General features: G+C 39.8%; 1 protein-coding gene across 5 annotated transcripts in view; it reads right to left on the bottom strand.

The window, feature by feature from the left end:
* ACSL6 (acyl-CoA synthetase long chain family member 6) overlaps positions 1-13377 on the bottom strand; it is a 1926773-nt gene that overhangs the window by 1291142 nt on the left and 622254 nt on the right. For all 5 annotated transcript variants that reach the window (XM_044069184.1, XM_044069185.1, XM_044069183.1 and 2 more), the window contains exon 3: positions 12057-12171. In XM_044069184.1, the coding sequence (XP_043925119.1) occupies positions 12057-12171 (115 nt within the window). The remainder of the gene's footprint in view (positions 1-12056; positions 12172-13377) is intronic.

The raw sequence follows: 13377 nt of genomic DNA on the forward strand, positions 1-13377 counted from the left end.
ATTGCTTCTGCTTTCAGCTGCCAGCAAGCTCTTGTCAGTTTTTTGACTTTATAGTATAAAGGTAAAGTTTCATTATCAAGGGATAATTACAAAGTAAGGCCACTAGTTCCCAGACTTCATTTTTATGACTTTCCATCATTCTTCTCTTATGGTTTGGGTAAGAAATAAAGAAAGCATCACCACTCAAAAAGTGGCAGTTATTCACCTGTTTTATTCCCCTCCTCCAATACACATGTATTGAGATTTTTCTGCACTTTCTGTTAAGCATGAAATATTGCACTGTGAAAGCCAAGGTGCAGATATTCTGAAGTTGAAATGTTTGTTGCACTGTTTATGTAGAATTCTCACACAACTGTTAACCGTGTTACCTAGACCTGTTGCCCAATAATGGAAAAGTACCAAATAAATGTAAATTTGTGTACATGAATAAATGTTGATTTGTGTACATGAATAAATGTTGATTTTTGTACATGAATAAATGTTGATTTGTGTACATGAATAAAGGTTGATTTTTGTACATGAATGAATGAATAAATGTAGATTGTTGTACGGGGGGGGGGGGGTAAATAAGGCATCCACTGATAATAAGCCCTAATGTGTATTTCAGCGGGGGAAAAAGTATAAGACCTGGTCTTATTTTGGGGAAATACAGTATAATAAGGGATATTCAGAAAATTGTGTGAATGGGATAAAACAAGCCTGAAAATAGGGACATACCTTCAAAAATGTGGACAACCTTTGCAGGGGTAAATCAGGCCTGACAATAGGAAAAGTTACTGCAATATAGGGACATTTGAGAGGTCTGGATGTACTTAAATAGGTAGGACACAGCTTCAGTATATTTATAAGTAAAATAAATTAAAAAATTGCACAATAAATCATGCAAAAACTAGTATGTTGTACATGTCATACAGATAATCATGACTCAGTTATCCAGATAAGGATAAGCCATTTGGAAGTAACAATGGGCAGTAGTGAAAAGTATCAGTTCAAAAGGCTAAAGTTCAACTGCCATTTTGAAAACTGCAGTACACAGAATTGCTAAACATGGTGGTCACCACAATGCACAGACCAGGATGGCTAATAGTGTGACAGCAAATGTAGGCAGATGATACCACAGGGGAACTGAGAATGGGTGAGTTGGTTATGTGGTAGCTACTCTTCCTTATATCAAACAACTAACAGAGGAATGAGTAATTAAGGGTATTAAGTAAAATGAGGTAGCAACAGGTATTAAGGCTTCAAGCAAGTTAACTGTGCAGTACTTTAACAGGCATGTGGGAGTTATTCTAGGAAATGTTGCTCTGGGCATTAATGCTCAGAACAAAAATCTGGAGACAATCCTTCCAAATGCAAACTGCAGCCAAAGGGTAGCTATTCTAGGGGTTAGTATACTGGTCTGCAATTGACAGAACAGGTCTGGCAGTTGCTGGAGAGGATTAAGACTATGAGCTGTTAAGAATTTGCTTCCTCTGGTATAGGGTTTGATTCCCTCTGCCTTTATTTGTATAGTATATGACATTGAGAAGATCACTTAACCAGACAGTGCTTTGAGGTAATTGGGAATCTGGTCTAGACTCCTCAATAGTCTCTTGGACCATATACTTGCCAACTACCTATGAACCTATAAACCTATCTCTGGTAATATTTTCAAATGGCAGACTACAGTCAAGGGTTGAGCTGTTCTAGGGACTGTCACTATGAACATCAATACATAGCCAAAAAGCTCTGCAGGTAATACTTTCAAATGGTAAACTGCTGTCAATTGTTCCATGGCCTTGTGTTCTCTGCAACAACACAAAAACAAAAACATTGATCCCAACCTTCCAAAACACAAACTGTAGCTAAGGGATAGCTTTTCCAAGGAATGAGATCTTTAGGATACAAAACACAGAACATAAATCTTGGAGGTGATCTTTTGAATGGCAAACAGCAGCCAGTGGTGAGCTGTCCTCAGTGCAGATGCTCTGGACAGCAATATATAGAACAAAAAGCCTAGAGGCAAACCTTCTAAATAATAAACTGCTGCTGGGGGGGGGGGGGTGTTCAAGGGGCTGTCATTCTAAGTAGAAATATGTAAAATAAAACTATGGAGTTAATCCTCTTAAAGCTACACCAGGATCCTGTTGTACACCCAAGATCTAAAATCACCACCATTATTTTCATCCACTCATCCATTGTCTAGTAACTGACTTTATTATTTACACTGTCTTGAGGAATATAGAGGTTGTCCTGGGCTGTCGATAGGTGCAAGACATTAAAACTCATTTTGCATGGGACACCAGTCTTTTGCAGAACTTATATACATTTAGGGATAATTTTGAAGAACACCAATTCACTTTTGGGAAGTTGGAGGAAATTGGCACGCTTGGAGAAAAACAAAAAGGATTAAGAAGGACATGGGGATTCTGCGCAGATAGACCTTAACTTGCCTTGCTGTGGTGGCTACAGTTCATTGAATCACACTAACAGTCATACCTTTTAATTCCAGGTTAATTTCTGTGTATTTTTGATGCTTTTCTGATTTGCTTACTGGCTGCTGCTAATTTCCTATTGCAGTTTTTAAGCTGGTTTTGTGGTCTCCGAAGACATTTATTTATTTATTTTCTGTCTGAGACACTTTTGGGAAAATTCTTACTGCATTACTCTGTTTCCTGTTCTGCCTTCTGAGACCAGCTGGGAACCTGACATGTTTGAATTGAACTAGTACTACGGATTGAGATCAGTCAGTGGCATAACTGGCACCTTGCAAAATTACAGCAGGAAGATCCCAACTTGGGTCTTGTGTATTTGATCACGATATTTGGTAGACTACAATTGTTTACATATAACTTTGGTACTAAATTTCTTTGATTGCACGACACACTCTTAGTGATTCCTTCTTGATCACCAAGTACAAATATAGCTTTATAATGAATTGCCACATGACATTTTTATTTTTCTGAATATGTCATTACACGACTTTCACTCCAGTTATGGAGAAATGAAAAATGTGGGCTACTGTTTCCATAGGACTTTGCTTTATTTTTGTTTTAGTCATGAAAAAAATATATAATTTCTAATATCCTCTGTTCTGAATTGTTATACCATACCCAGAAGAGTGAATATCTTCAGCTATATACCTAGCTATTTTAATTAATTATTTATTTTTAGTATTCTGTGATTTTTCATGCAGAATTAAGATAAATAGCTGGGTAGCCTCATATGCCTCATTACTGGGGATTTTATATGTAAATACAAATTTTTCTTAACCGGTGACTGAGCCCTTATTCCTGCCTTGCCTATGGGATTTTTGTCAGTATAGTTTCAAATCTGGATTTTGTTCCTTTAAGTTAATTTCTGACTTTGCTAGTCTCTCGCTCTCTCTCTGTCTCTCACTCTGTCTGGCTGCTTTTGTTCCCCTCTTTCCTCCTTCACAACTGCCTATTACTATCCTTCAAGCAAGACACATAGGTTGGTATTAGGCTATCAGCCCTAGGGCCTATACAAGTCTAGCCTTAACAATTCCCTGGTTATTTCTTCCCACAGTATTTATTTCCCTGGACCCCTGTCTAGCAGGGTGACTAACGTAATCCCTGGGGTGAATTTCCTATCTCCCATCCAATCATCAAGGTTCCTTTTGAAGAGGGCTAAAGAGGTGCTCTGCTTGACATGTATGGGGAGTCTCTGGGTTAGGAACCTATCCCTCCAGCATGTTTTGTTCATTGTGATGACAAGGTTTAGATCCCTGGAGCGTGTGTCTCTGAGGGATTGGGATTTCTTTAAGTGTAGCATGTCCAACAGCTCTGGGGTTGACATGGCCTTGTATGTTAAGCAGAGATCGCCTCTGAAAAGACGATATGTGACAGAGTATAGTTGGAGTTTATTTAGACGGTCAGTATAAGGCATCTGCTATAGGCCTGTGATTCTTTTAGTGAGGTATTTCTGCGGCCTTTTCAGTTGTTGCAGATGTCTTGAGAGGTACATACCAAACAGGGCATTGTATTTTATAATGGGTCTAATGAGGGATGATTACAGTGGGACAATGACCTCCTTTTTTCTGGATGAAAAGCCCTTATCGATGAGGTGTGCCACATAGAAGGATTTCCTGACTGTTGTGGCGATGTGGTTATCGAAGATGAGACCACTCTCCACCTGTGTCCCTAAGTCTCTTATCACACTTTCGGGGGTTTAGTGTACCGCCACCTGTGTGGTAATTCACGGTACATGTTTTTTCCCAAAGGGGATAACTATACACTTCTTGGCATTGAGCTTGAGCCCATGGTTCTGGCACCAAGCATCTGTTTCTGTAAGGCCCTTTTGTAGAATATCCACATCATTTGGGGATTTAATAATAGCTCCCAGTTATCATCTGCAAACTTTGTTAGCCAGAGTTCCTTAGTGTTGGCCTGTACTTCAGAGAAGTAGATGCCAATCAAGAGTGGTCCCAGGACTGAACCCTGAGGTACTCCACTTGTCACTTGTCTGGAGCTGGATTTGGAGTCAGCTACTTTTACAGTGTGGGTTCTGCCAGTAAGCCAGTTGGCAACCCATCGAGTGATGTAAGGATTAATGCCCAGCTTAGTAAGTTTATCTATGATTCCAGAGTGGGGGATGGTGTTGAAGGCCTTGCTGAGGTCCAGATAGGCTGTGTGGACCACATTAACCTTGTCCACGGCTCTGGAGACTGATTCGAAGATGTCAATCAGGTTCAGGAGACAAGATTGGCCCTTCACAAACCCAAACTGGGTGGGGTCCAGTGTTTGAAGGTTGCCAATGTCTTTGTTTATAAGTTCCATGATAATACGTTCCATGGCCTTGCAGATTAGGCTCGTCAGACTGATGGGGTGGTAGTTCCCGGGATCCAAGGTGGAACCCCCCTTGTGGAGTGGGATAACTTTAGCTGTGTGCCTCTCAGTGGGCACAAAGCCTGAGGTAAGGCTATGATTAAACATGACACTTAGGTGAGGTGCCAGTTCATTTTGTAGTTCATGTAGTACACAGCCTAGGATGTCATATGGTCCCATGGATGCTGTATTCTTAGCTTTGCAAAATGCATTTTTTACCTGTGTGGCCATTATTACCAGAATTTGGCAATCTTTTGGTATTGAGATGGGTCCTTTAGGGGGTAAGAGAGGGGGTGAAGTTTGCACCGAATCGATCTGCCAGGATATTGGCAATATCCTTGGGATCAGTATATTTAATACCATTCTGTTGTAGCTCAGAGCAGATCTGAGCATTGCCATTTAGATTCTTGACATAGCTATAGAATGCCTTGTGGTTGTCTTTAGGATCTTTGGCAATTTTATTTTCGTAACTAGCTTTAGAGGATTTTATGAGGGATCTCAGCTTCTAACTGAGGCTGGTAAGGGAGTTTTTTGCATCCTGGGATTTTCCTCTTTTCTGCAACAGTTTCTTCCTTTTGTTGTAAAGTTTATTTATGGCAAGGGACCACCAGATTGGCTTCCTTTTTTTGGAGGAGAGCATCTTGGTTCTATTGGGGATGGCATGATTCATGCACGAGTGGATGTGCTAGTACAGTGTCTTAGTGTAGGATTCAGCAGTCGAACTTTCAGTTCCCGTCTGCATGGGTGTCATGAAGTTTGTCACTTCTGACTTGAGTAGCATGAAGTTGGCTTTGGAGAAGTTTTTTATGGAGGTTTCCTTACTGGGGTGTGGGGGTGGGATGTGGATGTCAAGGGTGATTAGCTTATGAGGGGTATGACCATAAGTGTGGAGCATCAATTTCCCATGTTGGTAATGACCAGGTCTAGGATATTGGAGCCCCTGGTGGGACTAAGGATTAGTTGATCCAGGGCATTGGAATTTATGAATTCCAAGAACCGATGGGCAAAGGTGTTGGTACATGAGTAGTTTTCCCAGTTAATGGCAGGGTAGTTGAAATCACCCAGTATTAGGATGTTTTGTTGTATCTTAATATTTTCAAGTATGTTTAGAAAGGTGTAGTGAAAATCTTGAGGCATGGCGGGGAATCTGTAGCAAGCTACAATTTGGATTGCAGTCTTACCTAGTGTTAGTTGCACCTGGAGAATTTCAGACGGATTGTGTTGGGCAACTAGCCTGGTGTTGTGAATATCCTTGGTGAATATGGACACTCCTCCACCTTCAGTGTTTCGGTCCTGGTTTGGTGGCTGAAAAGTGTGGTAAGAGTTGTAGCCTGGTATTGCAGGGGTGGTCTCTGGAGCCTTGAACCAGGACTCAGTTACTGCACAGATAACGATGTTCTCCATTTTTAGGAGTGCTTCGAGAGAGTGCATTTTTAGGTTTAGACTTCTAGCATTGAGTAGCATTACCTTCAGATTTTGCATGCTTGTACCTGTTACGGTGGTGTTTTTTTCCTTTGAACTTTGCCTAAAAATGGCACTATAGGGACGAAAGAGCCTTAGCCAGTAACCTGAATCCCAGGGGCGACAAGTGCAGGCCATATCTGGCAAAGCATTGTGGTCTGTCAACCATGTCGGCCCAGACAGACAGATACTGGATCCCCTTTGAATGACACCAGAAGCTTAGCCAATTGTTGAAGTCAATCATTTTGTCCTTATACTGTGGTATTTTTCTGGGCGAAGGCAGGATGCTACTCAGGGCTAGGGTCATACCTGCCAGGGCCACATGATCTGAAAGCTCTTCCATGTCTCTTTTCTTGTAGTCCAGGGAGGTACGTCGCAAGTCATTCACTCCAACACGGACAATGACAGAGGAATATTTCTACTTGTTGTGGAGTGACTTGAGTGCATGGGTTATGTGGTGGATTCTGGCACGTGACAGGTAGCTGACTGTAATTTCCTCCTTGTTCAGCCTGGTGAGTGGGACATCAGTGTGCCTGACTATAGAATCACCTATGACTAAAGTGTTGGGGAAGTTGTCTTGCCTTAGGGGCTATTGTTGGGTGGCACACTGGTGTTGTGAGCTATGTGACACTTTGGTTGTGATTGGTGTTTGTTTGCATTTCATCTTTGGTGGTCCTTGTTACTTGGGCAGGTTACTGTGAAGGGCCTCCACATATGTGGGTTTAGTGTTGCTATGTGTGGGTGTTGGTGGTGGGGGTTTAGAAGGGCTATGTGTTGCTTGAGGTGTAGTATGGGTATTAACCTTCTCCTCTTGACTGTCTAGCACAATCTTGGGTGGAGAGAGCTTTGCTTCCAGTTTGGCTATGTAAGTGCATCTCTCGCAGGTTGTAGTGTTGGGTGGTAGGAAGAGTGGGTTGTCTGTGCATATGAGGCAATTGCTGCATTGCCCCAGTATGCCCAGATTCACCAGGTGAACAGGAGAAATCACCGGAAGCTGACCCTTGGACATGCCTGGTTTGGTAATTTTTTTTTTGTAAAGTACAAGTGCTGTTTTCCCTTACCTTAGCAAGATACTTTGCAATTATAGACTGTTTAGTGCCTACAATTAATTTCTCCTTATTAACAAGGAGGGTTGAGGGCTTGTATCAGTTTAAGACTTCCTAGTGCTTTCCAGCAGGTTTTAAAGCAAGTGCTAGTCACAGGGATGCTTAAAGGTAAGATAAAAAAGGTTTATCCTATACACTGCAGTGTGCACTAGAGGAGTTAGATGTGAAAGTAGGTAACTTAAGTTTTACCTGTCTAAAAAGTTAAGTTTTAGTGAAGAGTCACTATTTTTAAAACAGCAAGATAGATTAAAAGGGCGTGGTCACTTTTGTATTCTGGTACTATGGAATACAATGTCCAATAAATTTAAATAGTTGAAGGGGAGTGATTTCACAAAATGATAATGTGCTTACTCACACAAACCAGTAAAAACAGAGTGGACATGAGATATATGGTCAAATTAACATAAGGGGAAGGCAACTAGAAAGACAGTGGTGTTTAAGAACACTACAGTAACCGGGTGGGGAAAAAAATTCTGCCTGACTCACAAGAGACAGAGCTGTGGTCTCTTTTCAAGTTTTAGTATGCAGTTAAAAGCAGAATACAAGTAAAACACAAGGTAAAGAAAACAAATCACAGTATTCAAAACAGAAAAAGGCAATAAAGTAATACAACAAATAAAAAGCAATCTAACCTTTTCCTTACAGCAAAGTGTAGGTGAGCCTTTCTAGTAAAGCTCTGAAATGTTTTATTTTACCCCTTAAATAGAAGGTTAAGTTCCTAGCTCCATAGAGGAGTGTCTGGTGAACACTACAGCACTCTTATTGTCAGTGGTGTCTGGTGACTTTAAAGCAAGAGGTACCACAGGAAACTACTGAAAGGGTGGGACTAACTAAAATATGGTAGGTCAGTGACCCTTCAGTTACTTTACATAATGCCTCAGTACCCCCAGATTGTTGTCATTTTATCAGTGATGTACATGTCTGATACCTAATTGTGATCAAAAGGGCTGCCTTTAGGTAAAATGGAGCATAGACTATGCACTCCAGGGTACTCTCTGCCTGTTGCACACTGACTTGCCTGCATCTCTCCAGGTTCCTCTCCCTATTTTTCCCCATACTGGTAGCACATTATCAAAACAGATTACAGCTTTCTTGTTTTTTTCATAGCTCATCTTACTCTTCAGCTTTTCATTCATCCCCTCAACACACCCTAACTGGTCAACAGGCAAGCAATAATGCCCTGAAGGGTGGGGCACCCACATAGTTACATATATAAACATACAAACACATGAAGAGAGAGAGAGAGAGAGAGACTGTCACACACACAGGCAAAACAGACTCACACACATACCCACAGAAACTCACACATAAAAAATGTGCCCAGCATTACAATCACTCTCTTGATTTGTTCATACCTCAGATATCTTATTGTGATCAAATGAAAATAAAAATAAGTACAGTGCAAAGCGCACGCACACACGCACACACACACACACACACACACACACACACACACACACACACACACACACACACACACACACACACACACACACACACACATACACAAAATACTGAATGTATAAAAGGAAAACTATACATACTATGATACTCTCTTACAGAGTGACTGACAGCAGGACCATCCAGCAGAAGAATGGGAAGGATCTCAAGGAAGACATTATGCAAAACATTTAAAAAATTATATAATAAACTTTCTTTCCCTTTGCTCATATTGTATCGCTGCAGCCACTCTTTTCAGTTTCATTCAGGTTGCTTCAGGCAGCAGTCACTTAAGACAGTATGAGCCGTTAGGAAACAACCCCTGTGTGTTTCAAACAGCAGCTCAACCAGTATCCTCAATTCTCCATTCTCTCAAAAATTTTCAAAGACCTGTAATAAGGCGTAATCTCCTTCTTCTCTATCTAGAGTAGGCCCAGTGTTTCTTTAAAGCAGCCTTTCTGATTAACTCAATTTCTAATTCTTTTTTAAGAAACTGGGTTTCTGTACATGCAGTGTAGCATGCATGGAGTTCTGGAGTCCCTAAAATGGGAAAGTTAACTATTTTAAATGAAATAATACTGTAAGAAAATTATATTTTATTTATAATAATATATTACTTTAAAATTATCCATTAACTGGGTAGTGTTTATAGTCTAGTGGCCAGTGTTGCTAGTTACCCTTGCTTGCTGCTCCCATCCAGTAGCTCCTGAAAACAGGCTTTTCCATTCACCCCATGACTAATCTACTTTTAGTTCAGTGTCACCTTTATATCTGACTTTCCCTACACCACTTAGTATATCCCATATATTTATCTCTTCCTCTAAAACTCCTGGCTGGTACTCTTAGATCCTGATGATGTGGTATCTGCCACTTTTCATGCTATATAATCAGTATATAGCAACTCCTAGCAGGTGCATGGACTTGTGGCTTTCTCCCATCAGCATCATTTCCAATGCCTTCTTGCACACTGCCTAGTGTACTGCCTCAAATAGGCCAAACTGTTTTAAAAAACAGAAAATACATATTGCTGACTGAACCTGATGATGGTCCATATGGATCAATGTTCTACCTGGTTAGAAATCATGCAATAAAAATTGGAAAATACCAGTCAAATGTTTGATATAATCTGGTTCACGCTGATGTGTAAAGACATTTTCATTAATATCCTATAGTACAATTAATTGTTCAAAGTATTGTAACACTGGCATATTAAAGAAGAACACTGGCATATTAAAGAATGTCTTACGTTCAATTGAAAGTGACAAGTCAGACTTTTGGAAGTCTTTGACAATTGTATGAATTATCAGATACTGCCCTTTACCACAACTATTAAATGAGACCATGTTAAACCTCAAAAGACAGCATAGGCTTATGAGTACAAAAAACAGTAGAGTTTTGTAGCTGATTTACTACAGAAAATGACAAGGTATTCACTGCAAATATGACCTGATTTCAGCAAGTCCTATAACAATGTTCTTAAATAACTTTGAACAAGAAATTTATTCCTCTTAGGTAGAGATAATGAACAGCTATATAAGAGATCATTGATCAATGGAGCATTTGGAGGTAGGAAACTTTCCAGTAAAATAGCAAAGTGGACAAAATGAAGGTTGCAACTTCACTATTGCTGCAGCACTGTTTATATTTTTGCGGATGATTTATGCAAACTGTTGTACAGTGGAATGAGAACCCCCTCCCCACAGATAATGTATTCATTTGTTTTGATAAAAGAGATGTTCTTGCTAACTACCACATCAATAGTAACACCTTAAGCACGCACTCAGTGGTGACAGATCTGGGCACACAGGTTGACAGCAACCTTACCTTTGACCACCATGACTTCACATCTCATCTCATAAGTAAGGGCATTGCCTTCAGAAAAAAAGAAGTTATAAACTCCCTGTAGTCTTCCCTCATCAGACTGATAACGGAGTACAACACCCATTTTGGTATGTACCTTTCTAAGAACCTGCAGCAATGGGAGAAACCACAAATGTTCCTCAAAAGGAAAATTCAAGGTCTTCAGCATCTGTCTTATGGGGATTGTCTGAACTCACTTTCAGTTTATTCTGTTCCATACAGACTACTCAGAGGTGATCTCTGCCTTGCATACAAGGCAGTCTATGACCATGCATTATTGGAAATCTGCATATCTGTAAGTCAAATGGTACATGGATTACTTGCTCTAAAGACCTTAACCTGGTATGTGACATTAATAAAACCTGCTGGAGGGACATATTTGTCTCCCAGAGGTTACCACACCTTTGGAACAGACTCCCACTTGTTAAATACAACACCTCATTGGCCCTCTTCATATGCAGTCTGGACAATTGGATGGGTGACCATAAATTCACCCCAGGGGTTCCACCTGTGTCCCTCTTGGACATGGGCAATAAGTGCTGATCATGAAAATAAGGGTAAGAACTTGGCTAGGCTTACAAGGGCCCTAGGGCAATTAGTCTAGCAACTTCCTATGATCCTATAAAAAAATACAGAAGAGCTAGAGGTCTGCCCATGATTTCAGAATGCACTGAATGAAAAAAATAAGCACATTAAATAAATGCTCTGAAATATGAAACATGATAATGCAGTAAATGGTGAATCTTTATGATATGCAGAGCCTTCTTATATTTGTATATTATAAAATGGCAGATGCCAAAGAACACAAGTAGCTTGAACATATGTGTTTGTGCCACATCTGTGTTGACAGTGGTATGCTGAAAAGTGAACCACAAGTACAGAAGAATGGATATTAAAGGTATGGAGGTAAGGTAGCTCAAGGAAACAAAGCTTTTGCACCACACAGTGTACATTATAAAAAAAGTGAAATGGGTAAATAGATCTTTAACAGCATGCATGAAAAGTTGAGATACAATGAACATTGCTATCATGCTATTCAGAAAGTATATCAAAGTACACCCACAAGCACTAATTTATGGAAAACATTAATAAATTAGAAGAAAAATTACCCGAAGAAACAAAAAATCATACTGTACTTCCAAGTATGCATTAAGTGGGATGGTATGTAAAATTAACAAAAGAATGGCAGCAAACATTGTGAGGATTAAAAGTAAGCCAAGATGAAAACATCTAAAAGATTAAGGAAAACAAAAATGTCTGCATCCTACTGCTTTCACACCAGACAACTTAAATGTGCTGCCACAGAGAAAGTTCTTTAGCATGAGCCAAGACCTTTAATTTTTAAATAAAAATGAAGACGCACCTGTAATATGCAACCCCCTTTGAAAGACCTCATACATTGTTCTGGCATCATCATAGTAGTGTGTTAGTAATTTAGGACCGTCACCAAGCATCGACCGGTGAGCTCCATCCATGCCCTAGAAAACCAAAGCAGATAGTTACAAATATCTATATTAATAAGACATTGTGCACAGCTTGTAGAAAATGAAAAATAAAACCAAGATATTAAAAAGATGGTCTCTAATACACAATGCTGTTTTACTAAATGTAAATGGTTTGTGTAATAATACAGTAAGTCCTTATTATGGTGTTGACATTGATAATTCAGATAAAGACTAATAACAGTACTTGGAAGAACTTGTGCTAGGAGAACAGGTCAAAAACCTATCCATTCCACTTTATTTTATACATGCAATAACAACAAGTTAAGTTAAGCAGGGAAATCTCTGGTTCTTCTGCAAAAAAAAAAAAAACTAAAGAAAACTGCATTATGTTCACTACCGAGAATCAGCTACTCATTTGCACTATAGCTCATCTGTGTCATAGTGCAATGTGACAGCATTCTCAAACTTTGCATAGTCAAACTTTGTATAGCAAATAGTTAATCACACAATAGTTGTAGCTGTAGTTTCAAGTCCTGCTCTGAAGAGTCTAAGCAGATTCACACCAACCAACGCATTTAGCAAGTAATCAGTTCAACTCCTCTGAAAAGTATAAGTACAGCTGAATAACAGTTATGCTCTAAAATTTATTTAAGGAAAACATGTCTACAAATGTTCCAGTATTGCGGATGCTGTCTCATTGGTGCAGGAATAAGGTTTATGGATATACCACTGGCTTACCTGTATTCAAGGTGAGCTAGTGTTCCTATGGTGGTTGATGGGTGATGAATATCAAGGGACTTGCAGACCCTTGTGAATATGAAGAGATCAATGCATTGCACAGAAGTGTGTGGCACATAAGTGTGGCATCACTTCATTTTGCAACTTCTTGCACCAGGGAAAGATTGCTGGCTGCCACAGAATTAAAACAACCGACTGGGCAAGCTGCTGAAATCATCACGTGGAGGTCTTTGTATGAAGGATCTACAAAGCTGTGAATGTGACAAGATGGGAGGCTAAGCAGTGAAGGGCCATCTCTCAGTTTGTTAGTAAGGAGCAACAGGGGCTGGTTAATAGAGTGGGTGAGGGTGAGGGTTCATTTAGCTGGAGGATAGATGCAATTAAGGTAAAGAAAAGAACGCAAAGAGAGCATAAAATAAAAAAAAATGCCTCTAAGATTAGTAGTATTTGTTTGTACATACCTTTTAAGTGCTTATAGATTGACACATAAAAAGTATATAT

Source organism: Protopterus annectens, chromosome 4.part0, assembly GCF_019279795.1.
Source record: "Protopterus annectens isolate FY-2018-M chromosome 4.part0, PAN1.0, whole genome shotgun sequence".
Taxonomy (NCBI): domain Eukaryota; kingdom Metazoa; phylum Chordata; order Ceratodontiformes; family Protopteridae; genus Protopterus; species Protopterus annectens.